This window comes from Anticarsia gemmatalis, chromosome 22 (genome assembly GCF_050436995.1).
Source record: "Anticarsia gemmatalis isolate Benzon Research Colony breed Stoneville strain chromosome 22, ilAntGemm2 primary, whole genome shotgun sequence".
In the NCBI taxonomy this organism is placed as follows: domain Eukaryota; kingdom Metazoa; phylum Arthropoda; class Insecta; order Lepidoptera; family Erebidae; genus Anticarsia; species Anticarsia gemmatalis.
The window spans coordinates 1,343,069-1,368,988 of NC_134766.1; the positions used below are offsets into that span (position 1 = coordinate 1,343,069).

The 25,920-nt window shown below is 38.1% G+C and overlaps 1 protein-coding gene across 1 annotated transcript in view; it reads left to right on the top strand.

Moving 5' to 3' along the window:
* The window catches only part of LOC142982781 (uncharacterized), a 69,641-nt gene extending 45,030 nt beyond the window's left edge, over positions 1–24,611 (top strand). Inside the window, exons 13-27 of the mRNA XM_076129465.1 lie at positions 661–690; positions 2,341–2,507; positions 2,899–3,019; positions 4,090–4,181; positions 4,765–4,893; positions 5,870–5,966; positions 7,404–7,594; positions 10,483–10,695; positions 11,174–11,344; positions 11,809–11,922; positions 12,557–12,698; positions 14,089–14,203; positions 14,588–14,710; positions 15,373–15,493; positions 17,219–24,611. Of these exons, the coding sequence (XP_075985580.1) occupies positions 661–690; positions 2,341–2,507; positions 2,899–3,019; positions 4,090–4,181; positions 4,765–4,893; positions 5,870–5,966; positions 7,404–7,594; positions 10,483–10,695; positions 11,174–11,344; positions 11,809–11,922; positions 12,557–12,698; positions 14,089–14,203; positions 14,588–14,710; positions 15,373–15,475 (1,808 nt within the window). The 3' untranslated portion in view covers positions 15,476–15,493; positions 17,219–24,611. The remainder of the gene's footprint in view (positions 1–660; positions 691–2,340; positions 2,508–2,898; positions 3,020–4,089; positions 4,182–4,764; positions 4,894–5,869; positions 5,967–7,403; positions 7,595–10,482; positions 10,696–11,173; positions 11,345–11,808; positions 11,923–12,556; positions 12,699–14,088; positions 14,204–14,587; positions 14,711–15,372; positions 15,494–17,218) is intronic.
* Positions 24,612–25,920: the final 1,309 nt, after the last annotated feature.

A 25,920-nucleotide genomic window follows, 5' to 3' on the forward strand; every position in this document is an offset into this window, starting at 1 on the left:
GAAAATCGGACACTTTAGACTACATTGATGCTATTTTATGAGTCTTTCTATCAGTAGATCTCTTACAAAATATTTATAGTAGGTGACTTAAGTCTTCACTTTATACATTTATAACACTAGAAAAGAAAGTATTCCGACACTTCTCACACAAATAGTTTCTAAGAGACTTGAAGTATATAGTAACAGTAATGCTAGAATATCATTGTATGTAGATCACTTATGTTGTAAGACACAACATTTTTAGTCAACCTCTTAAATAGTCCCGTAACAGTAATACCCGAATTATACCTTTATATTTTTCCTATTGTATGATTAATATCACGGACTGTATCTTGAGTGTTCGAATATTGAAAATCTTGTACAATTTGTTTAAATGACGATATTGATGTAGATTCTGTTTTTACAAACTGTTGATTGTAATGTTTTTACATATTTATAATTCTTACAAAAATAAGTATTGATAGATCATTTCAAATATCTACGAAATTGTATATTAAACCTCAGTATTTTAAAATCTAACTGTTTTTCTTCACAACTATGTGTTCGACAATTTGACAACTTCGAAAGTGTTATTTATGAAACAGAATTAATGTTACATATGAACATTAATAAACAACAGATTTCTGCATAAACTTACCCATACAATTGTTTATTTTCTAGCGATATACTTAAGTAACAAAACCAATCTAGGTAAGAGTTCATGATCACGAGTACTACATGTTCATTTCAAGACCCCTTGCTAATACGCATGTGTTAATTAAATAATAATTGTTTTAAACGTAAGCTAAGGAACCGCACGAATCATCAACCTTTTTCATAGTCCAGAACCTATGAATTTATGAAAATCATTGCTGATATATATTCTATTTGTAGGTAAATATAGGCTCGTTCTGTTTAAATTCTATATGCGAGGTTTCTGTCATATTGAGAAAAAAATAGATTTAGAATATAACAATTTGAACATCGTTGATTAAAATGAATACGCTTGAAATTTATTATTACTGCAAAGAATACATCGAAAGTTTGACATTTAAAATGTACTGCCAAAATAGATCCTGCGACGCCCGCTAGCGGCGCTGATCAAAGTTTCATACAAATTGTCTCGATAGCTAGCCGGTTGTCACCGGTCGATAGTAGCAGAGAATCGAGCTTCAGAACGTTTTTCACATAGCAGGCTATCTACCACTTTACACAAATGCCTAAATGAGACAAAATATATATTTTTATGGCTACATAATCTATGGTATTTATTTTTATACGAAATGAATGCGACGATGAATAATCACTTGCGCTGCTAAATTCTATAAAAATAACTTTATATTCTTTACAACTTACTAATTTTCACTTTTATACGCAGTTTTCTAAGCTTTTTGCGACTTTTTCTTATCACACAACTTTTTACAATACAATATAATGTTATTATTCTTGCTATCAAATCTTGACTTTTAAACTAAAAATACAATTTTCTAAGCTTCTTTTCGATCCACGTCTTTTCAGCAGTTGCAAAGATATCACGAAAAAACTATTATTCGTATTTAATCACTACATTAAAATTATCTTTATATCACCAAACCACCGCACCGTATTTCATGTATCTTCGAAAAGTATTATAATTGGATATCATTGGTCATTTGATTGAAATTTAAAATTTTCCCCAAAATCCTTTTGTTTAAATTTCATCGTATTAGCTCTACAGTTTTCAAGTCTTAAAATAACTCTTTATCCAGTAGTGTATCCAGAAGATAAGTGTCTTGTTTACCTCTTCTACTATTCGGCAAAAAGAAAGAGACAGTCTTTAACTGTCACACTTTCTCATAGGAACTTTGAAGTCTACTCAATTTTTAACAATCTGGGCTAAATATATTGTCAATCATGAGTGTTTTTCCAAATATTTACCCTCTTCTTAACCTATATAACGAAATAAGACACTACAGAAGACTAAAGAAACTTATCTACCAACAATCTAGCATATTAAAGTTAGTCAATTTAGATAAACACCCGTCAGAAAGATCCACACTATGAGTTTTGTATCAAAATATTGGTATATATAAATTATTCTCTTTCCTTACAACATCAAATCAAAACTATTATAAGGTTACGATACTATTATAACTACCGCTAAATGTACCTCAGAAACCGGGGGTACGTCGGGTAAACTAATAAGGTATCCTAACCTTTAATTTTCAACCACGTTTAAGTCCCGTTGTATTATTATATTATGTGTACGAATCGCGTAAAGTTTAAAATCGTTAAACGAAAAACACTTATCACCTGGATACGTCATCACTTCCTCAATCATCACCAGTATCATCATCATCATAAGCCAGTATCATCTTGCAGCTTGTGCGGCGGCGCGACCGCAGTCCCTCCCGGGGGCAGAGACGCTGTCGACGGCGCCCGGCCCCGCGTCTCTCACCAGTCTGACGCCTGATCATCAGCTGAGGGAGGACTTTACCGTACTGGCTAAGGATCTGGTGGCTAGTTTGAAGACTATTGTTGCTACTTTGGTGAGTTCGCTTATAGTATTGGAAGATTGTTTAGGGATGGAAATGAAATACTTATAATTTATTTTTTGAAAATCTGTACTTAACACTGTTCGTAGACACTCAAATTATATCGTGATCGTCATTACCGTACCTACACTACCGGTTAAACTAATTTTAATGGTGTTTAAGAATGTCTAGTTAAGTCCACTATAAATTATGAGTCTTTGGATATACATATTTAATATGTTATAAATATCTTCTATTATTATGTCTCTTTCTAAAAAAATGGTAAAGCTTTTTTATAACTATAAAAAGATGCTCTCTTACTGAAAAAAGTTTGTCAATTTAACTACATTAGTCATTACTCAGTTACACAAAAATATCCTCATACATTACTGCTTTTCTTTACAAGGTATGTGAACGTGGTCGTCTCCGCGCGGCAATGGACGCAGCGGACACGACGACGTCACCCAGCGGCGCTGTCATGGCGGCGCTGCGTACTAACCTCACTACGGCACTACATCAGAATTCCGGTGAGAATTGACACATGCGAATGTAGAACTGTTGCTTTTTTGATCTTGCTGTGCTTGTGGTTTAATGTTGACATCAAGTAAATAGCTGACCGCGTATTCCATATAATGGAGAATGTTAACAAATTTGGATTATTAGCTCTCCATATTCTCTGTTAAAAATAAAAAATACTAGTGAAAGAATTACTTTGATACGTCAATTAGTTTCCGATTTATAAGTAAAACAAGTTGTAACCGCGCGAGTTGGTGTGACGTCATTGTACATTACACTAAGTCTGACTCACATAGTCTTTTTTAATAATATTTACTATTATTACACTTTAAATGTAATAAGCAGACGAAAACACAACAAAATACTGCATAAGCTATTACATCTACGGCTGGAGACTTGATATTAAGCGGGACACGGCCCGCGCGGCATGGTGTACTATGACGTCACGCTGTTAGCGGGACTCGATATTTTTTGAAACTTTGAATGCTTGTAAAATCAAAACTACTTGGTATTTTTGACTGAAACAAAAACTAGTTTGCATGTACATGTACAGGCTTTACTGAGTCAAAATTTCAAGCGATTTGGCATACCTAGTAACATTCTCCATTCCCTATGTCAGCATCAAGGAGCTTATTTCTGAAAAAAAAAATATTACCCATGTTGGAAAAAAAATGATGCTCATTGAAAATTTGGTTGGCTATGGTTCTTTTGCAGAGAAATCCTTACAGACCGACGGACAGACTATGAATGAAATTTAGGACCACAGTGTCAAAACAGTAAAGAAGAAATGTAATTTCACAGAAAAGCACATGTTGACGTTTTAAAAAAAGGGAACAAGAGACGTGTTTCTGCTATTTTTTAGATCATTTTCAATGAAGCCCAGGCATTGGTAAATTTCCACTATACATAAATTACATTTTGACGATATTATATTTTTTTCACTATATCACGGATTTATAAGCATTATCACACTCATAACTAAGCTTCAATTCAATAGTTACTCTATAGGCCATGTACTGCTAATAAAAATTATAATAATCTCTAGTGGTTCCAATTTGTACGTAAATAATGACGAGTTAAGTGATCCGCACAGAACTGAGGTCGCGGCTGTCGCGGATCCACGACGCGTCCGACCTCGCCGAGATATCGTCTGTCGGACCTAACTCGGACCCTGTAAGTATATAACACTACTACATATAACTACATACATACATACAAACATACAGTCATACATACATACATAAAATCACGCCTTCTCCCCATAGGGGTTAAGCTGAGACTAGAGAAAACTATACTACTACCACTTTATACTGATTGTTTATTGGTAAATAAGTTCATAGCTCATTAAATTATGCGCCATTTAACTTTGTGTATCTGAATATAGCAGCAATCCACTGGGATGAAAAATACAAGTAACGTTCGTTGGTCGGACAAGCGGTCAACTACGGCATCCTAAATTTTCGCCCAACTATACTATTCTAAACCTAATGATGTCAAAATTGCGAAGCCAAGCTAACAAATTACAAAAATACATTATTTTAGATGCAATATTAACAGGACAAGTTATATTTACATTTTACTCAAAGAAAAATACTTTGAGTATAATTAAACAGAAAATAGTACATGGAAAGGAATGGCTGACGCCATAAAAGTATTGACAAATTAAAACTCCGACCTCGAGATTCAACTACTAATCTTATATTATACACTAGTAATATCATTTCAGTTGCACTCACTCTCTGTCTCTTTTCTTCAGCAGGTGAACAACCGTCAGTTTCAACAGTCACTGAGCTACAGTTCGTCCTGCGTGTCCGCCTCGGAGTTTTTTGACGCGGAGGAGCACGACGAGGAACTCAAGCCCACCGAGATCATAGCTGCTGATGAGGTGACTATTGTTTATATAAAAGTTTAGTATCCACTACAATAGCAGTGATAGCCGAGTGGTTTAAGTTGGCACCTCCCACGCAAGTGGTCGCAGGTTCGAATCCGAGGCAACACACCAATGACTTTTCGAAGTTATGTGTGTATTAGAAATAATTATCACTTGCTCTAACGGTGAAGGAAAACATCGTGAGGAAACCTTGCATGCCTAAAATTTGTTTAATACATTTATTGAGGGCATGCAAAGTCCCCAACCCGCACTTGGCCAGCGTGGTGGACTCAAGGCCTAACCCCTCCCCCTCGTTTGGGAGGAGACCCTTGCCCTGCAGTGGGACAGATACGGGTTATTAAAAAAAAAAAAAAAAAAAAATCCACTCACGGCCTAACACCTCCCCCGTTCGGGAGGAAACCCTTGCCCAGCAATGGGACAGAAACGGGTTAAAAAAATATGTGTGTACCAACTTTATAAATCAAAAAAGAACACAAAATAACATTGTTTTTAAATAATAACATAAAAATATTTATAAAAACTTGGCTTAAAATTGAATGTGGCTTAAGTTGTAGCTGTTCGTTTGTGCCAATCGAGTTCATATTCAGTTTTGCCGCCCGTCTGAGCCGATTATTACCGAACCGAATATGTGTCCAGCAAGTCTGACAGGCAGACAGATTTTTGCATTTCTAGCATTATTTATAACTAGCTGACCCGCGCAACTTCGCTTGCGTCACATAAGAGAGAATGAGTAATAATTTTCCCTGTTTTGTATTATCTTTCGTTGCTACTCCGCTCCTAAAGGCCGTAGCGTGATGTTACATAGCCTATAGCCTCCCTCAATAAACAGGCTATCCAACAGTAGCATAATTATTCAATTCGCACCAACAGTTCCTCAGGTTAGAGCGTTCAATCAAACAAACAAACAAACTCTACAATTTTATAATATTAGTATAGATGGGCGAAATTTCATGGCATGTTTGTTTGTCAGGCGGGTGTGATCGAGCTGGACGGTGACTCCTCGTCGGAGGCGGGGTCCCTCAGCAGCGAGGAGGGCTCCGCCAGCTCCGACAACTCTGATGGTGCGAGTGAGTCTACTCACAGACATAACACCCTTGCTATCCTTTACTTACTGTAGCTTATTTCTACTGAAAACTTCGATTAAACTGACTTTTATCACTTCTAAATATCTATGACCTTGTCAGAGGAATTTTGACAGTTGATACTTTTGCTGTCACTTTTATTTAGTAGATGGATTATCTGACACTTAAATATTAATTGGCAGTCTGGCTTGGTATTGTTATGTATTGTACCTAAAGTTGCTTATAATATTTTATTCATACTTATTGATCGGGGCCTAATTATTAATTTTTATACTAAAAGTCTTGTCTTAAGTTATTTATGCAGATACAAAATCGCAAAATTTTCATTATTTTAGGGCGCAAATAGTACTTCTGAAATTAAACGTGTGCTTAGATTTCTTAGGCGCTGTCTAGACGAGCGAGAGAATCGCGGCGATATTATCGTCGTGCCACGTATTTCTATACACTCTCTATGGAACCGTCTCCACACGGCGATAATATCGCCGCGATAATATCGCCGCGATACGACGAGTGGCAACGAGCGTGCGAAACGTCAATACATCGTCGCTAGTCGGCTGCGACAAGCAGCGGGTCCGCCGCGCGATCGCGACGAGCGCGCAGCGAGCGCGCTGTCAAATGCAGCGTCATTTATTTTCAACTAGCTGACCCGCGCAACTTCGCTTGCGTCACATAAGAGAGAATGGGTCAGAATTTTCCACGTTATTGTAACACTTTTTACTGTTACTCTACTCCTATTGGTCGTAGCGTGATGATATAAAATATGCTTTTTTTTTCACGAAAAATATTCTTAAAATTATTTATATGTATTAATATAACGAAATCGCGCTAAGGCATATCCGCCATTAAAACAGTTGCCATGACAACGGAATTTTGTTATTTCAGTGTCATTATAATATTGATTACTCGCGACTTTGTTCGCCACCTGAATTTTCCCGGGAAATGCGTCATTTTCCCGGAGTAAAAAGTAGCCTATGTCCTTTCTCAGGTATCAAAATATCTCCATACCAAATTTCATGCATATTGGTTCAGTAGTTTACGCGTGATTGAGTAGCAGACAGACAGACAGACAGACAGAGTTACTTTCGCATTTATAATATTAGTATAGATTAGTATGGATGTCGCCTCTTGTTTCGAGAAGCTTTTTAAACAAGGAAAACACGGGGATACCGTTACGACTCGCGACGATCCGCGGCGGAATTATCGCTCGTTCGTGGAGATTGTCCGACGATACAAGGGCGGACTCGTCGCGATTCTCTCGCCCGTGGAGACAGCGCCTTACCTGCGATCGAATCTAGTTTCAAACGCTTATCAACAGTGTCAAAAAGCCAAACCTAGTGAAGCTAAAGGGTGTTTTTCTAGCTACAATTATTTATTACCCAATATAAGTATCCTAGCCCCGAATAACGATACTATGGGCTGCAGTAGGGTCCGCGGAGCAGGTGACACTCCGCGCGGCCGAGGCGGGCGCGTGGTCGCGGCGCACGCGCCTGCCCGCGCCGCGCCCCACGCCGGGCGGCCCGTCGCTGTGGAACCTGCTGTACAAGAACATCGGCAAGGACCTCTCGCAGATCTCCATGCCCGTCACTATCAACGAGCCGCTCAATATGCTGCAGGTTTGTATACATCTGTAACTATAGATAATGTTAGTAACTGCTAACGGCCGAGGCGGGCGCGTGGTCGCGGCGCACGCGCCTGCCCGCGCCGCGCCCCACGCCGGGCGGCCCGTCGCTGTGGAACCTGCTGTACAAGAACATCGGCAAGGACCTCTCGCAGATCTCCATGCCCGTCACTATCAACGAGCCGCTCAATATGCTGCAGGTTTGTATACATCTGTAACTATAGATAATGTTAGTAACTGCTAACGGCCGAGGCGGGCGCGTGGTCGCGGCGCACGCGCCTGCCCGCGCCGCGCCCCACGCCGGGCGGCCCGTCGCTGTGGAACCTGCTGTACAAGAACATCGGCAAGGACCTCTCGCAGATCTCCATGCCCGTCACTATCAACGAGCCGCTCAATATGCTGCAGGTTTGTATACATCTGTAACTATAGATAATGTTAGTAACTGCTAACGGCCGAGGCGGGCGCGTGGTCGCGGCGCACGCGCCTGCCCGCGCCGCGCCCCACGCCGGGCGGCCCGTCGCTGTGGAACCTGCTGTACAAGAACATCGGCAAGGACCTCTCGCAGATCTCCATGCCCGTCACTATCAACGAGCCGCTCAATATGCTGCAGGTTTGTATACATCTGTAACTATAGATAATGTTAGTAACTGCTAACGGCCGAGGCGGGCGCGTGGTCGCGGCGCACGCGCCTGCCCGCGCCGCGCCCCACGCCGGGCGGCCCGTCGCTGTGGAACCTGCTGTACAAGAACATCGGCAAGGACCTCTCGCAGATCTCCATGCCCGTCACTATCAACGAGCCGCTCAATATGCTGCAGGTTTGTATACATCTGTAACTATAGATAATGTTAGTAACTGCTAACGGCCGAGGCGGGCGCGTGGTCGCGGCGCACGCGCCTGCCCGCGCCGCGCCCCACGCCGGGCGGCCCGTCGCTGTGGAACCTGCTGTACAAGAACATCGGCAAGGACCTCTCGCAGATCTCCATGCCCGTCACTATCAACGAGCCGCTCAATATGCTGCAGGTTTGTATACATCTGTAACTATAGATAATGTTAGTAACTGCTAACGGCCGAGGCGGGCGCGTGGTCGCGGCGCACGCGCCTGCCCGCGCCGCGCCCCACGCCGGGCGGCCCGTCGCTGTGGAACCTGCTGTACAAGAACATCGGCAAGGACCTCTCGCAGATCTCCATGCCCGTCACTATCAACGAGCCGCTCAATATGCTGCAGGTTTGTATACATCTGTAACTATAGATAATGTTAGTAACTGCTAACGGCCGAGGCGGGCGCGTGGTCGCGGCGCACGCGCCTGCCCGCGCCGCGCCCCACGCCGGGCGGCCCGTCGCTGTGGAACCTGCTGTACAAGAACATCGGCAAGGACCTCTCGCAGATCTCCATGCCCGTCACTATCAACGAGCCGCTCAATATGCTGCAGGTTTGTATACATCTGTAACTATAGATAATGTTAGTAACTGCTAACGGCCGAGGCGGGCGCGTGGTCGCGGCGCACGCGCCTGCCCGCGCCGCGCCCCACGCCGGGCGGCCCGTCGCTGTGGAACCTGCTGTACAAGAACATCGGCAAGGACCTCTCGCAGATCTCCATGCCCGTCACTATCAACGAGCCGCTCAATATGCTGCAGGTTTGTATACATCTGTAACTATAGATAATGTTAGTAACTGCTAACGGCCGAGGCGGGCGCGTGGTCGCGGCGCACGCGCCTGCCCGCGCCGCGCCCCACGCCGGGCGGCCCGTCGCTGTGGAACCTGCTGTACAAGAACATCGGCAAGGACCTCTCGCAGATCTCCATGCCCGTCACTATCAACGAGCCGCTCAATATGCTGCAGGTTTGTATACATCTGTAACTATAGATAATGTTAGTAACTGCTAACGGCCGAGGCGGGCGCGTGGTCGCGGCGCACGCGCCTGCCCGCGCCGCGCCCCACGCCGGGCGGCCCGTCGCTGTGGAACCTGCTGTACAAGAACATCGGCAAGGACCTCTCGCAGATCTCCATGCCCGTCACTATCAACGAGCCGCTCAATATGCTGCAGGTTTGTATACATCTGTAACTATAGATAATGTTAGTAACTGCTAACGGCCGAGGCGGGCGCGTGGTCGCGGCGCACGCGCCTGCCCGCGCCGCGCCCCACGCCGGGCGGCCCGTCGCTGTGGAACCTGCTGTACAAGAACATCGGCAAGGACCTCTCGCAGATCTCCATGCCCGTCACTATCAACGAGCCGCTCAATATGCTGCAGGTTTGTATACATCTGTAACTATAGATAATGTTAGTAACTGCTAACGGCCGAGGCGGGCGCGTGGTCGCGGCGCACGCGCCTGCCCGCGCCGCGCCCCACGCCGGGCGGCCCGTCGCTGTGGAACCTGCTGTACAAGAACATCGGCAAGGACCTCTCGCAGATCTCCATGCCCGTCACTATCAACGAGCCGCTCAATATGCTGCAGGTTAGTACATACACTTAAAACACTATGAACAAAAATACGTCAATAATGCAATAAAACATGTTTTATTTCCGTCGTTTCTTAATTTTGTCGCATAATTCCGATTGCAAATTGAAAAAATTCTTAGTGACATTCTTTATTGTACTACACATAACCTGATTCACTCTTACGTACTAAAATTCCATCAGAAATAGTCAACAAAAGCGTTGCAAGTGAAATAGTGTACGACGTTCAATCTCAAACGTTTGGTTCAACACGCTCGCTACGTTATTTTACACACCTACCGAAATTATGTCTCGTCAATTGTAGCACCAAACTTTCCGTCACCGAACGTTCGGCGCTAAAATTTCAGTAGTGTGACACGCTACACTAAGTCATTGACAACCAAAGGGAACATACATTTGAAATCTAAATTATAATTATCTCCCTAGCGTCTGTGCGAAGAGCTAGAATACTCAGAGCTGCTGGACCTGGCGGCAGAGTGCAGCGGTGCAGTAGAGCGCATGTCGCTGATCGCCGCGTTCGCCGTGAGCGCGTACTCGGCCACGGCGCACCGCGCCGCCAGCAAGCCCTTCAACCCGCTGCTGGCCGAGACCTACGAGTGTGTCAGAGATGACAAGGGCTTCCGCTTTATTGCTGAACAGGTATATTAACATATAATTTTATTATCAATTAAAAATAGATTGCATGTACTTTTCGGTTGCAAATTGGCAGAAAATAAGTCACAGGCTGAAAAAATTTGGAAATAAAGCTGTGAATTTATAGCTTCAGTTCGTTTTTTTTCAGTAACATTTATTATTATTAATTTTGAACTTTACTTTAATACGCACTATTTTCGGTCATAGACCTGCGATCCAGGACATTTTCAAGTAATCCGTAAATTAATGCATCTCACAAAATCTACGTAACGGAGACGTGTATGTACTGGCCTATATTGTTGTCTATTAAGATAACAACCGTTAAGCCACGTCAAAGGCCTTCAAACTATGACCCTAAGTTAACCACTAACTATACAATAAGAAGAAGATGTATGAGATTTCCAACTTTTTGACAAACTTAAGACCCTATTAAATTTAATTGGTTTTACATACACACACTTATTTATAAATATTTGTGTACTAGGTGTCCCACCACCCGCCGATATCGGCGTGTCACGCGGAGTCGTCCCGCTGGTGCTTCTGGCAGGAGGCGCGCATCAAGACCAAGTTCTGGGGCAAGTCCATGGAGTTCCAGCCCACGGGCCGCGTGCACGTCAGACTTAACACTACCGGAGACCATTATAGTTGGAACAAGGTATAATAATTACTATTATACATAACTTTCTAACTTTAATAATACCTGCAGCAAATAAACTTAAAACGATCGGCAAAGCACCTACTTCTTATATTTTGTGTAAATTTTTTGGCTGTAAAATAATCTTGGCATAATCAAATTACTTTCGCATCTCTTCAGCAATGTTATCAATTTTACGACACCTAGATTTCTTAAAGAACTGCTTTTGTAAATTTTCTTAAAAGTACTCTAAGAATATTATCTTCCGGGATGGAATTATTTATTAGCACTTTAGTCACCTTGCTTGATGCAAGAAGTTTTGAAATACCAGAGTCGCAAGCAGACTGTCTCAGGCAAGACAGAAATATTTATTTAAAAAAAGACTTACATTCCTACGTACATCCATTCTCTTATTTTCACAAACCGTTACACACTGTCTACAATCGTGGCTTTATCTGGTGTTTAACAAAGTGTAAATGTTGTAGGTGACGACATGCGTTCACAACTTGTTCGGTGGTCAGCGGTGGGTGGATCAATACGGTGACATGCACATCACCTGCCACGGCACCGAGATCACTTGCAAACTTAACTTTATTAAGGTAACAAAACTACTTAATCACTCTTATTTTATAAATAGCTTTCGTCTACGGCTTCACTTATGTGGTAATTTTAAAGTTAAGAAGTCCTTTTCTTGATTTATCTCCGTGCCTCCCAAATCAATCTAACCAGCTTAAATGTGAGTCGGCGAAACAAAAGTATTTTACATTAATAATATTAAGGATTAATTTTTACTTTTTGGCTTACAAGCAGTCTGGAAATATACTTGACAGAAAGGACTATGACGTAACGCTTAGTAGTCTTGTCGATCCATACATTTTGAGGGCGACATTTCAAACGTTTATTAAGAGTTTCTGTTCTGTTTGTAACCTTATATTATTCCGTGCTAAAAAAATCATAAAAATCCTTCATATTTAATAATTATTTCAGTACTACCTTTTACCCGCGACTTCGTCCGCCACCTGAATTTTCCCATAGAAATGCGTCATTTTCCTGGGGTAAAAAGTAGCCTATGTCCTTTTTCGGGTACCAAAATATCTCCATACCAAATTTTATGCAAATTGGTTCAGTCATTTAGGCGTGATTGAGTAACAGACAGACAAACAGACAGACAGACAGAGTTACTTTCGCATTTATAATATTAAGTATATGATACAGTAAATGTGTCGTCCGTAGGCCAGCTCGTGGTCGAGCAGCCGGCACGAGGTGCGCGGCGCGGTGGCGGGCCCGGGCGGCGGCCGCCTGCGCCTGGCGGGCCGCTGGTCCGAGGCGCTGTACGCCGGCGACCCGCCCGCCGCCAGGTGTCTGTGGAGGCCCGGTCAGTACATACAAACATACATACATACTTACATGAGCTGATAACACGTGTGTTACAACAAATACGTGTATATGTTGGCATGAGATGATAAGACGACATTATGAATTTGGTGAAATTGAACGTTTGGTGAAAAAAAACTATCCATTTTATTGTCAAAAATCGATAGGTTGATGTGGTAATATATCATACTTGATTGCGGTTTCGTGCAAATAAAAATATAACAAACACGATACTACTACGTCCTAAACTATATCGAAAGTATTTGTGAATTGTTTCATAGAATTTTTACACTGCGTTTTTCGTTTGACGAACCGATGTAAAGAAAACTACAAGTATAGTGAGTTAGTACTTTGATTAAGGTTACATAATATTCGTAAAACATTGACATAAAAAAATTGAAAGAAACATGATTGAACATAACAATATTATTTGTATGGCGTACCTACGTGCGTATGATCTTTCTTCATTTACGTATACGTGCGTACAATAAATAGTGTAGAAAAATGTTGTGAAATTGTTTTGCAAAGCCGTTGATGGTGGCTTAAAAATTGTCATACGCTACTAATTTGGCAAAATTTTCCCTATTTTCTTGTGTGGGGCTAATTAGGAGTGGAAAGCAAGAGCACTAAACCTACGAAAACGCGTAAGTCGTAGTATTCCAGTGTTTGGTTCCAATCATCTATTATTTTTACATTGTCATGAAATTTATCATATTGCAAAACAAATAATACCCCGACTTACGTTATTTTATGTACGTATACATACATGCTTTTTTAAAGAAGACATACATACTAGTATACACTTTTCACACAAATTCAAAGTAGTTTCGAGAGTAAGCAGTTGAATATTTAAAAATTGTATGCTCATGAAAATTATTGAAATCGTATCATAACATTTCTGTTTTGAAAAAAGTCTAAAAGTTGTTAATGTTTCTTTTAGGTGAATTGTGGATCTTTCATTTTGAAATTAGTTTAATAGCTTTATATTTTTTTCCACTCTATATAGCGTTTGTACAACGGCTTGGACACCTACTGTAATAAAAAATATTAAGGTGTGTAGTTAAGAAGCTGCTTTTATAGAAGACGCATATTTTTGAAGAACCATTGTGTAAAAAACCTTATAAGAATTCACCTTTTGGAACTGTCCAGTTAAAGATGAGATCTCAATGATATAGTATTTGTTACGATCGACATGACTTACATAAAACGCTGGCCTAAGTAAAACTAATTTAACTAACCTTGTGCACCGTACACACCCTATAACCTTTTCAAGGACTAATGGTTAATGACTACACACAAACTGCAAAAAGAATATTAATCTATAGTTTTATGTGTACGTAAGTCAGGGGTCACAAACCCGTTATGTTTACTAACGTGTATTGGTGACTCAGGTGCAATGCCACCGGAGCACGAGCTGTACTACGGGTTCACGAGGTTCGCGATGGAGCTCAACGAGCTCGAGCCCGGCATGAGGGATACACTGCCGCATACTGACACTAGACTCAGGTAACTAATTACTTTCAAATTCGTTGTATAAAATCTAGTCCGCAGTGGGTCACAGAAACAGGCTAAATAAAATAAAAAAATGACAGAAAATAACTTAGTTATTATAGACCGATATATCGAAATTCGTAGGGTTGTAACGGAGCTTAGATCCGCATTCGCATAATTGCGTAGTATCCTCGCGTTTCAGGATCCGCAAAACTTAACGCAAATTAATCAGGAATGTTCCTTCCATGATCTAGATCTATAAATCCGCATGAAAAAACTTCGCATGCGGTTCCGTAAAAACATTCGATTGAATTTAAAACTTTGTTTACCTACTGTCTAAATAAGTGTCCTCGTGTTTTAAGTCCATTATTTGTATACTTACATACCTTATTCGTGCAGGCCGGACCAGCGTGCTCTAGAAGAAGGCGACGTGGAGGCGGCGGAACAGTTGAAGCACCAGCTGGAGCAGTCGCAGAGAGACCGCCGCCGGGATAACGTGCACCACCTGCCGGCGTGGTTCCGGTGAGTTAATACACTAACATTTATTAAAAAAACGTTGGTAGGGATCAGTGTCGTAACTATTATGTATCATAGCTAGCTTTTACCCGCGACTTCGTCCGCCATTTTCCCTTGGGAATGCGTCATTTTCCCGGGGTAAAAAGTAGCCTATGTCCTTTCTCGGGTATCAAAATACCTCCATACCAAATTTCATGCAAATTGGTTCAGTAAATAAGGCGTGATTGAGTAAAAGACAGACAGACAGGCAGAGTTACTTTCGCATTTATAATATTAGTGTTGGATATATGGATGTTTAGGAAAAAAAAGTTCTGTCTTTGATTTATTTTTGTTACCTACTCAGTTGCATAAACAAGTTAATAATGTATTAAAAATTCAAAGTATTTGTAAAAAAAGTGGTTCAACTTTTTTATTGGTGGGAGGGGCCCATCCGATGCATATGTTACGGCGGTATAGTAACACCTCTGACAGGGATCGTAGCAGAGTCTTCGAATGTAATAAACGATCACACAATATCTCTTCAAATGATAAAATTACGTACACGCATGCAAAATGCAGTTAAACTTCGCGAGTAGGTCTCTACCTTGAATGCTTTCACTTTATCAACTTTTAATATAAATAATTAGTTATTTGAATGTTTGTGATTATTATAATGTATGTTGTTTCAGTAAAACGCTGGAGAGCGGCGAGGAGACGTGGGTGTTCAGCGGCGAGTACTGGAAGGCGAGGGAGGCGGGCTTCTGCGACAACCTCGCGCCCGCCATATGGTGACCGCCAATATATATACATGTAAGTACCAATATATATTACTAGCTGACCCGCGCAACTTCGCTTGCGTCACATAAGAGAGAATGGGTCAGTATTTTCCACGTTTTTGTAACACTTTTTACTGTTACTCTGCTCCTATTGGTCGTAGCGCGATGATATAAAATATGTTTTTTTTTCACGAAAAATATTGTCAAAATTATTTATATCCCATAATATAACGAAGTCGCGCTAAGGCATATCCGCCATTAAAACAGTTGCCATGACAACGGAATTTTGTTATTTCAATGTCATTATAATATTGACTATTCGCGACTTAGTTCGCCACTTGAATTTTTCCGGGAAATGCGTCATTTTCCCGGGGTAAAAAGTAGCCTATGTCCTTTCTCGGGTATCAAAATATCTCCATACCAAATTTCATGCAAATTGGTTCAGTAGTTTAGGCGTGATTGAGTAGCAGACAGACAGACAGACAGACAGACAGAGTTACTTTTGCATTTATAATATTAGTATGGATGTACTACCTCTACTTGAATTGACTACTGATAGAGATGAAATAGGAAGGAAAATATGCTGTACCGATACCATTTAACTTGGGATAAGGTGAAGACAATGGTGAATTAAGACAAAAAGACACCTTGTGAAGTTTGAGTAACTTATAGTGTCCCATTGTTGGACAAATGTCACACCCAATGATCTCTATGTATGTATGTTTCTATTGGGACACCCCATACTTTATATTAGGTCGGGGAAAAAGTCTTCGCATTATAGTAAACTAGCTGACCCGCGCAACTTCGCTTGCGTCACATAAGAGAGAATGGGTCAGAATTTTCCTTGCTTTTGTAACACTTTTTACTGTTACTCTGCTACTATTGGTCGTAGCGTGATGATATAAAATATGCTTTTTTTTTCACGAAAAATATATATATCTCTTAGTATAACGAAGTCGCGCTAAGGCATATCCGCCATTAAAACAGTTGCCATGACAACGGAATTTTGTTAATTCAATGTCATTATAACATTGATTTTTCGCGGCTTCGTTGAATTTTCTGAATTTTCCCGGGAAATGCGTCATTTTCCCGGGGTAAAAAGTAGCCTATGTCCTTTCTCGGGTATCAAAATATCTCCATACCAAATTTCATGCAAATTGGTTCAGTAGTTCAGACGTGATTGAGTAGCAGACAGACAGACAGACAGACAGAGTTACTTTGGCATTTATAATATTAGTATGGATAAATAAAAAAAATAAATATTATTGGACAACTCACACACAGTCATTTGATTCCAAACTGAGCAGACCTTGTACTATGGTAACCAAATAACTGATAAACATACTTATATACTTCTAAATACATACTTATATAGATACATTAACATCCAGTCTCAGAACAAATACTCGTGCTCATCACACAAAGATTTGTCCCGGGTGGGATTCGAACCCACCGCACGCGGCGCTACGGTTGTTGCGGCGAGGTGACCGCTTAAACCACTGCGCCAAACGTGCAGTTTAGTTGGTCTTTATAGTATGTATGAACTTGCAATAAAATCTCTTTGGGTTCAAGAGGGACAAATGAGTACACGGTTCATTAGGTTTCTTTCAGTGAGCTCGTGAGGTACCCAAATATCGAGCTTTTTTGTGTAGAGAAAAGATTTTATTACAAGTTCATACATACTATAATGCGAAAAAGACTTTTTCCCCGACCTAATATTTTTGACACTGTATTGATATGTATTTTTGTATTGTTTCAGCGTATACCGCAGTGCGAAGTGCTCTGTTAATCGGTTGTGTATCGCTTCCCGCTTAGCGTTTCTAGTGCTTTATACTATAGCGTTATATCTATATTGTTTATTGTGTACACCGTTTTATTACTAAACTACTTGTATGGAAAACATCCTGTGAAGACACGAATAAATAACGGAACCAAAGCCATAATTGAAATACGTACAAATCGGCGAAAGATTGGTAAAAATCGGTTGGATAGTTTTATAGATGCAGCATGTACAAACATATGTACATCAGTATAAAGTTTCATTTTCATTTATTCGGCCATTTTTGTCATCGGCTGCATTAAGATTCATTATAAACAATGCTATGTATCTATGGTTTCGTGCGAAAATAAACTGAACTTAGGGCCAATTTCACGATTTATAGCTAAGTGTCGGATAATTTATACAGTAGATAAAGTGACAGTGACACTATGCCACTTGATAAACTACCTGACATTTAATGAGAGGTGGCCATTTTGTTATTTGTACAAGTTTTCCCTACAATAAGTTTGATAGTAAAACATGGAGAGCCTTATTGTGTAACAGTGAATGAAATAATGGACAATTAGTATTATAAATAGTTAAACAACAGACAAGATAATACAAAAATGTTTCACGGAAACACTCAAGGACAAATGTCCCACAGCATGTGTCGGTAACATGTCAAGCGAAGTTTGGCGACACACCTGTCCGTTCTTGCTACACACATATTCGATAAATTTTACACGAAAATCTGTTTAGCGCCTCTAGCGGGCACTGCTAGAACTAATTTGGCAGTACATTTCAAATGTCAAACTCTCTAAACACGAAAGGTACTGTACAGAATTGCGGTACAGTACAAGCCGAATAGTGCAGTACCTAATAAATAATGTATTCTAACCTTTAATTTTCAATCACGTTTAAGATCCGATATATAATATTACTAATTGCTTCGTGTCGGTTTTGTGGTTAGATAAATACTGCCGAACCGAATATGTATGTGGCCTAACATGTGGAGCAAAGTTCGGCAACGTCGCAACACTTCACCTGACATTGAGCGACACATCTCGTGGGACATTTGTCTCTTAGTGCATCAGTGGATATTAGTAAACTAAAACATTTTAGTTATATGTATGAGAAAATGCAGCTTTGTAAATTTTAAAATTAAGTTTGTTCTAAATTCTATTATTATTTGTGTTTATTGATATATTTGTATTGGATTGAATTATGATATTTTTAAAGGTACTCTGAATAGATTGTTGCGAAATTAAAAGTATATTGAAAGTATTGGAACGGAATAATTTATCTATTTAAGTCAAATATCGATATTTAAAGATTTTTGACAGTCGTTAACAGTAGTCTGAAGCTTGAAAGTCTGACAACCAGTCTTACCGAAAGGTATCGTGTTATAACCCAGTTAACTGGGTTGTGGAGGTACGATAGGCAGTTGCTCCATGTAAAATACTGGTTTTCAGCTAATATATTTGTAAACGATTTTATTAAGTGCTGTAGTAATGCTACAGTTCCATATGGTTTAATTCGCAATAATCTAAACAAGTGTGATTTAATTCCCGATTATAAATAATGAAATATTTTACAATAATGATCTATGTATAATATTGTATAATTATAATTTATTTATAAAATTAGTTCCACTGTATAAAGTATTCAAAATGATATTGAACATGCTTTTTCAAAAAGGACGCAAGTCACATTACGACGCAAGAACTTGTGACCTTTTGGAAATAACGTATTGTATAGTCAATGATTTTTCGAAATATTTTTGGCTGTGAAATGTTTCCATTTGAAAAAATCTTTTTATTTTTATCATGAAATCTTAAAAACACGTTTATTTTAAAATAAATAATTTATTTTTTACACCGATTGTCACAAAACCGCCACCGAATAACAAAAGATACTATTTCTTCACACCAAAAGAAAATATCGTAAAAAAATCATGTTGTCCTTTTCTGCCATCAAGGAAAGGAAAGAGATAACATGATCTTTTGATTGATATTTCTACTGAGTGAAATGGGTCTTAAAATAAATATAATTAAGAGGAATTTCATAGCAAAACATGGTTTTTAGATATTGAAGATTTCACATAATAGTCACGGCTAATCACTGATATATACGACATTTTGACGCTATTATCAAATATTCTGACGCTATGGTTTAGATGCTAGTGAACACGACTTACTATCACGAGGTTTAGGCCAAAGTGGGATCAGGTTTTCTTTTTATTTCTGATGGAATATGGAATATTTTTCAGTGTAACTAGTTTAGTTTATGTTAATAGACTGTGATAAAACAGCAAGCCTTGAGTCCACCACGCTGGCTAAGTGCGGGTTGGAGAATTTTCATGCTCTCAAGAAAATAAATACTTATTTAAAATGTGTCTCCTCCCGAACTGGAGAAGTTGTGTCCATCACGCTGGCCAACTACGGGTTAGGGACTTCACATGCCATCAGGAAATTGAAAAGTAATTCAAAATGTCGTATATATCAGTAATTGGTATTAATATAAAAATGGTCAATTAAGTGTAGGTAATGAATGGATGTTGCACAGTGGGTGGAGCACAATAAAGTTAATTTGTTATGTATTATATAAACGGTTGCGGTAAATAACTACGGGTTAATATAAAAGACAGGTTTTGTAATTGTTATGTGACTGGATGGAGATGTTAGCTATGAAGATATATAAGTTTACATAGACTTATTTATTATACGGTTCTTACGGCAGGAATAAGCTAATAAGCTCATGTTGTTTCTGGGATATTGAATGTATTGCAACAATTTAATCTGTTCTACAGTTTAAAGACTAGTAGGCCAGGTAGAAATTATTTTCCGGTCACCACTAATACTTTTTACCATCGTCTTTAACAATGAATTAATATAAATTATTTAAATTCTAAAACCTTGTTCGGGAATCTGTCTATGGGTAAAAATCTATTTCTGATAAGACAATAAGACTAATGTTTTATTGGTGAAAACCGTGCGAGAATACATTCAGTATTTTATAAGTTTATTGCAAACATACGTACAGACGCTGCTATATGACCTTTTACAAATTGAACATGTGGGCGTAAAAATATAAGGTTTCATATAAAATATTCAATAGCTAACATCTCCATTGCAGTACAAATTTGTCGCTGTACCGCGTAAACTCGGGCTACCGCTTATAATATATAATATAGTAAATAAAGCTTATGTATATTATCGTTCGTGGAGTGAGTCGTTGTCGCGTTGCCTAGTTGCGTAGTTTGTATATAACAGACAGTTTTATATAGGTAACACTTTACTTTCATTGATGCGTGGTTTGTTCCGAAGGTACTTTAAAGTGTGGCTCAGTTTTGAATGCCACTAAAAAACACGTTATTGACAGGGAATTATTCGTCAGTTGCTTACTGTTGTGAAAATAAATTAAATTAACGAATATTCGTTTTCGTTGATTATAATTATAGTAGGCCTTCAGCCATTATTGTTGTCAAATGGAACATGCATAAGGCTATAGATGACATGAACAATAAAGCCCTCTAATATTTTTTACTCTATGATGCCAATAAATAATAACTAATAAGATTAAAAATAATATGCCGACGGAACAAAACACCCACAAATAAAGAAAGTATTCGAATAGGCCGCTCGTAAACAGATTTATTATTTAAAAAGATAAATAAATGAAAGTAAAAATAGTGTCATATAAATTCGTCATACAATATTACTGTTTTAAATGGCAAACATCACCTATTCAAGCAGTCGAGTCAGGTTGCGTAACCGTAACACGTACGCCGAAACGTCAAACAATCCAAAATGCAAGTTCGAAGTGGATCACCATAGATCCTTGATTATATATTAGATAATAAACATACAACGTGAAAGGTATAAAATTTACCCATTACTGTCCCACAGCTGGGAAGAGATCTACTCTTGAAATGAGGAAAGTGTTAGGTCTTGAGTCCACCTCGCTGGAAAAGTACAAGTTGGGAACTTTGAATCCTTTCAAGAATTGTTTTAAAAGTTGTGATTGCAATTTGTATAGGCGTTTGCCATTTAAACTAGTAAACACTAACCCTCTGATTCATAAAAATATATGAAGTTATGAAAGACTTATAAAGTGTTTTGTTTCTTTCACTCCTTAGCGAAATGAAAAAGAGAAAACATATTATAGAAGTGTTTTAACTAAAATAGGTGTATAGTAGTGAATGCAATCCCGATCTCGCGGGATCCCGATCTCGCGAGATCCCGTGTATTTTTTCGGGATCAATCCCGAAGCATAATATGACGAGATCCCGTTCGGGATTGTCGGAGAGGGCATTTTCAGCAGCTGGCTACATTGCAATAGACTTAAGATGCCGATTAGAAGCTCGTACTATTGATACACTTTGTATTTTAAGAGGCTACTTTCAAAATGCCATGAGATTACTTTTTATTTTGATCTCCTGGAGCTACACCTACCTTTTTGATTATGTTCATGTTATTACACCTGTTAATTATTTTGCGTTGTTAGTAATATTGAAAAATAAAGCCTTTTATTTTCTTTCAAATAATAATTTATTGCATTCACCACACTATCACACAAATATTACATTAAACAAGCCGTTCGAATTGTATTATTTTTACTAACTAGACGGGATCCCGAAAATCTCGGGATCCCGCGGGATTGATATTTCTGATCGCGAGGGATCTCGAGTTGACGATCTCGAGTCGGGATTGCATTCCCTAGTGTATAGTGTGTTTATGAATAAGAGGGTAACTATCTTACCAATAAACGCAATTTAAGCTCTGATTAGTTTATACAGTGTTTTGTCACTTTCAATTAATTTTGAAATTGTATAAGAATGCAAGTGACAAAACACTGTATTATTTATCATCAGGACTTACATTACGTTTATTAGTAAGACTGAATATGACATAAAAGGTTTTTTTTTAATTACGTTTAGTTACCATACGGGTGATTTGGTTGTTTATTCAATATTAATAATTATCAGAGAATCACAGTTTCTGGTCACTGTTATGAAAATATATGAAAATGGTTTATAGTGTTAGTTAAATGTTTTGCTAATGAATTGTGATAATTTGCGAAAACTACTACGATTTTGATTCGATCGTCACAGTTTGACAAGTTAAACTGTGATGTTTGAACAAAGTCGCTTTTGAAATTGGCGCTTTTATCATTCTTTATGTACTTACACAGGATTTAGAGCAGTATATATTATAGACAGTATATTTTACCGTGCACGCATTTTGTATCTTTACAGGCGGGATATCGACCTATCCTATTTAATATTGGCACAGATATTCAATAAATTATGAACATTTTCTGACTGGTGATAATAAGTGTCCATACTGTTTAAAAGGTTAAGCTAAACTCCTGAATATGCAAAATTAATTCTTGGACCGTAAAAAATATATCTAAAAATGTCTGTGCTATTATCTATGCACTAATACATATAATAAAAATGGTAGGATGATAAAAGCGCTTAGTTAAATCTAGTAATAATATGTTTTAGTCTAAAGACTTAATTGGTTTGTTATGATTGTTATGTATTAGTGTTTTGCGATGGTTTTGCTTGCGTAGAGCGAAACGTGCGGTTTAGTAGTTAGCTTCTAATAACAAATCAAATTGTTTCTAACCTAAATATTAACAGAAGTATTTTTACCGATATTGTTGCTCACCTTGTTTTTACACGTTTCCAATGAAATAAATACATTACCCTACTTCACGTTGTGCAGTCGGCTAAAATAGTGTGAAGTAAGATACGTATTAGTGATAAAATCGGTAAAAGTTGTTTTATAATAATGATTTCTTTAACTTTTTAACCCATGTAGGTATTAATAAATAACGGTACGTAATCGTACCTCTAATAAAATACAAAGAGAGAGAATTAGGTAAAAAATAATGTATTAATTTCCCTAAAAATAGGTAAATACTCTCAACTTTATTTGCTATGGCAACACTATACACCATTTTCAAAGATAACAAATTGACAATAAGTAATGTGTTTGCGTATAATATTATTATAAATGTTTAACTGTTATAATTAAAATTAATTAACGAAATTGTGACATACTTGCCAATATGGCCTTCCCCCGAAATCTGCTATTTTAAAACAACTTTACGTTGGAGCAAAGTAGCAGTTTTGGTACATACTTCAAAAATATTGAACTTTTGAATGCCTGTGTATATACTAAAATATATAAAAAATACACGCATAAACTTAAAAAAAATATTGTAAATGAATTATAGTAACAAATATAAAGTGCGAGGCATTCAAAAGCCGAATAATGATACCCAAAAATCAGCTATCCTGCTCTCTCCTTCGTAATGTGTATAAGTTATTACTTTTCTATCCTAAAGCCTGTTGCTTTCAACAATTTTGAACCTTGTATTATTTATACCAGATAAACAACTGTGAAACGGTATTTTCTAGAAATTGCTAATACAAACGTCTCGAGTCCCTAAATATTGTACTACGCAATTTCTAGAAAATTCCGAATATATTAGCATTAAGAATAATCGTACCTAGGCCAGAAAACATAGGGGAACGTCATAGACAAAATGTCTATGGCCAAATTTTCTGGTCGTAATTCCCATTTTTGAATTGTTAATAATTATATTATAATGAAAAAAAACTAACAATTTATAATTATAAAATTCGTGGCTAGTGAATTTAATGTATAGGATGGCTAGTAAAGAGTTTAAAATACTTAAAGTACAATTTTTAATGTTTCGTGTTAGCAACATTATTGAGTTTTTTTGTCATGGTCACATTATGTGCTTTTGTTTTTAAATGCACGCTTGGTTATTGTGGATACAGTCAGGAAATATTAATATACGAGTGCTTTTCGTAATTCAGGTGCTCTAAATAAATATTGCAAAATACTGTACTCTTAATTCCATTGAGACGATATACAGCTATTACTAATACCCGTCACTAAACTGTGTGTGCCTGAATATAGCTGCAAGCCGCTGAGTAGACGGCGGAGTATCAATATGATTGCCAGAAATACAGCCGATGTGGGAGAAAGGAATAAAAGAACGTTTTGTTAAGTCTCCATAGTGCGTTTACTTTTTCAACTTGTACTCAGCGTAAAAGTTGAAAAAGTAAACGTGGCTTGTCGCTATGTTCAGATATACAAAGTCTTTTGGTGTCAAAACATGGTACTATGTCATACTGACTGTATTCAAAAGTGGGCCGTAGCTAATTCTATACAGTTTGATGTTTTTTTGACACAAAAAGAGTATTGTTAAGTACTTAAAACATTAGTTTAAATATTTATTATTATTATTACTTCTTGCTTTGTTATGGTGCGTAACTCTTTCTTTTTTTGTTATATTATTAATTATTGTAAAATCTCGTTCAAGTGTTAATAAAACTTAGTTTTATGTTTTTTTCTTGTTTTTTATTTTCTCGTTATTTACTATTAGCCGGATATAACCGGTTTGAACTAGAAATGTAATAAAGTAATAGTTAATATTCATGTGTGTGGCTGTAGTTCGGAATTCAATAAACAAAGGTTTTTTTATTGTTCGTAATAATTATTATTACGCAGTGTATAAGTGCCTTTGCCAGCCATTTTTTTTAATAGACACAATTTACCGTAGTGTTGTTATTTTACGTATACAAACATACATATTGACGTTTAAAAATAATATATTTAAATAATTTACACAGGATAAGATTTTATCGTCCAAGAGCAATAATATTTTTTGTGAGAATATGTGAAAAACAAAATATAGGTAGTTTTAATATTTAAATCTTCAATCTTCGCTATTTATGTCCCATGTACTATAGACCGATAAATTCTCTTATATAATATTGTCAATATGTATGTCGAAACTATTATATTTATTATAGATGTCAGCACTATCTTACTGTCATGTCGGTTAAGTATCTAGTATTACCACCAACGTTGTAAGAAGGTAAACTAATTTTATTTCTCCATGAAAAATGTTATAATCACTTCAAAAATGTATTTGTAACAGAGAATGAGTTATCTTCTAGTGTCTTGCGTTTTAGGCAGATATACAAGCACTGAGATCAAAATTAGTTTCCAACTCTACAATATTGGTAAATACTATTTTACTACATACGTGACGAATATTCCTGTGGAATAATCAAATGTTTTATTTTACGTTATTTCAAATGGTCTCTGTGTGTTAAAATGATCGGTACTCTAACAACGTTTGTGATAGCCTAAAAGATATTGAGGCGCCCATAGCCAGTTGCGCTCAGCGGTCGGTAAACGATCCGTGGGTTAAGCAACCTTGGCGCGGACATTCCATAGATGGGTGACCGCATAGTGGTATTTGAACTGGGCGTCTCCGTGCTTCGGAAAGCACGTTAAAAGTCGGTCCCGGTTGTTGTCTACTAAGATAACAGTCGTTAAGCCATGTCAAAGGCCTTCGGGCGGCTTGAACAACTGACACTGGGTTGACCACAGACCATACGACAAATGAAATGAATGCCTAAAAGATAGGTCATCTTTTAGTTATAATGTTCGACTATTTCACAGGAATATCTGCCATTTTTTTATTCACAAACTTATTAATCTATTCTTTACCCTCACAATATTTTTATAAATTAATTTGCGGTGTGGTGACCTAAATATTAATTGTTAAGCCAACGATAGATAAAAAAGGCGCTTCCATAGTTAAATTGTAAGTAAGTACACTACCTAAGTTACGTGTAATATGTGTTT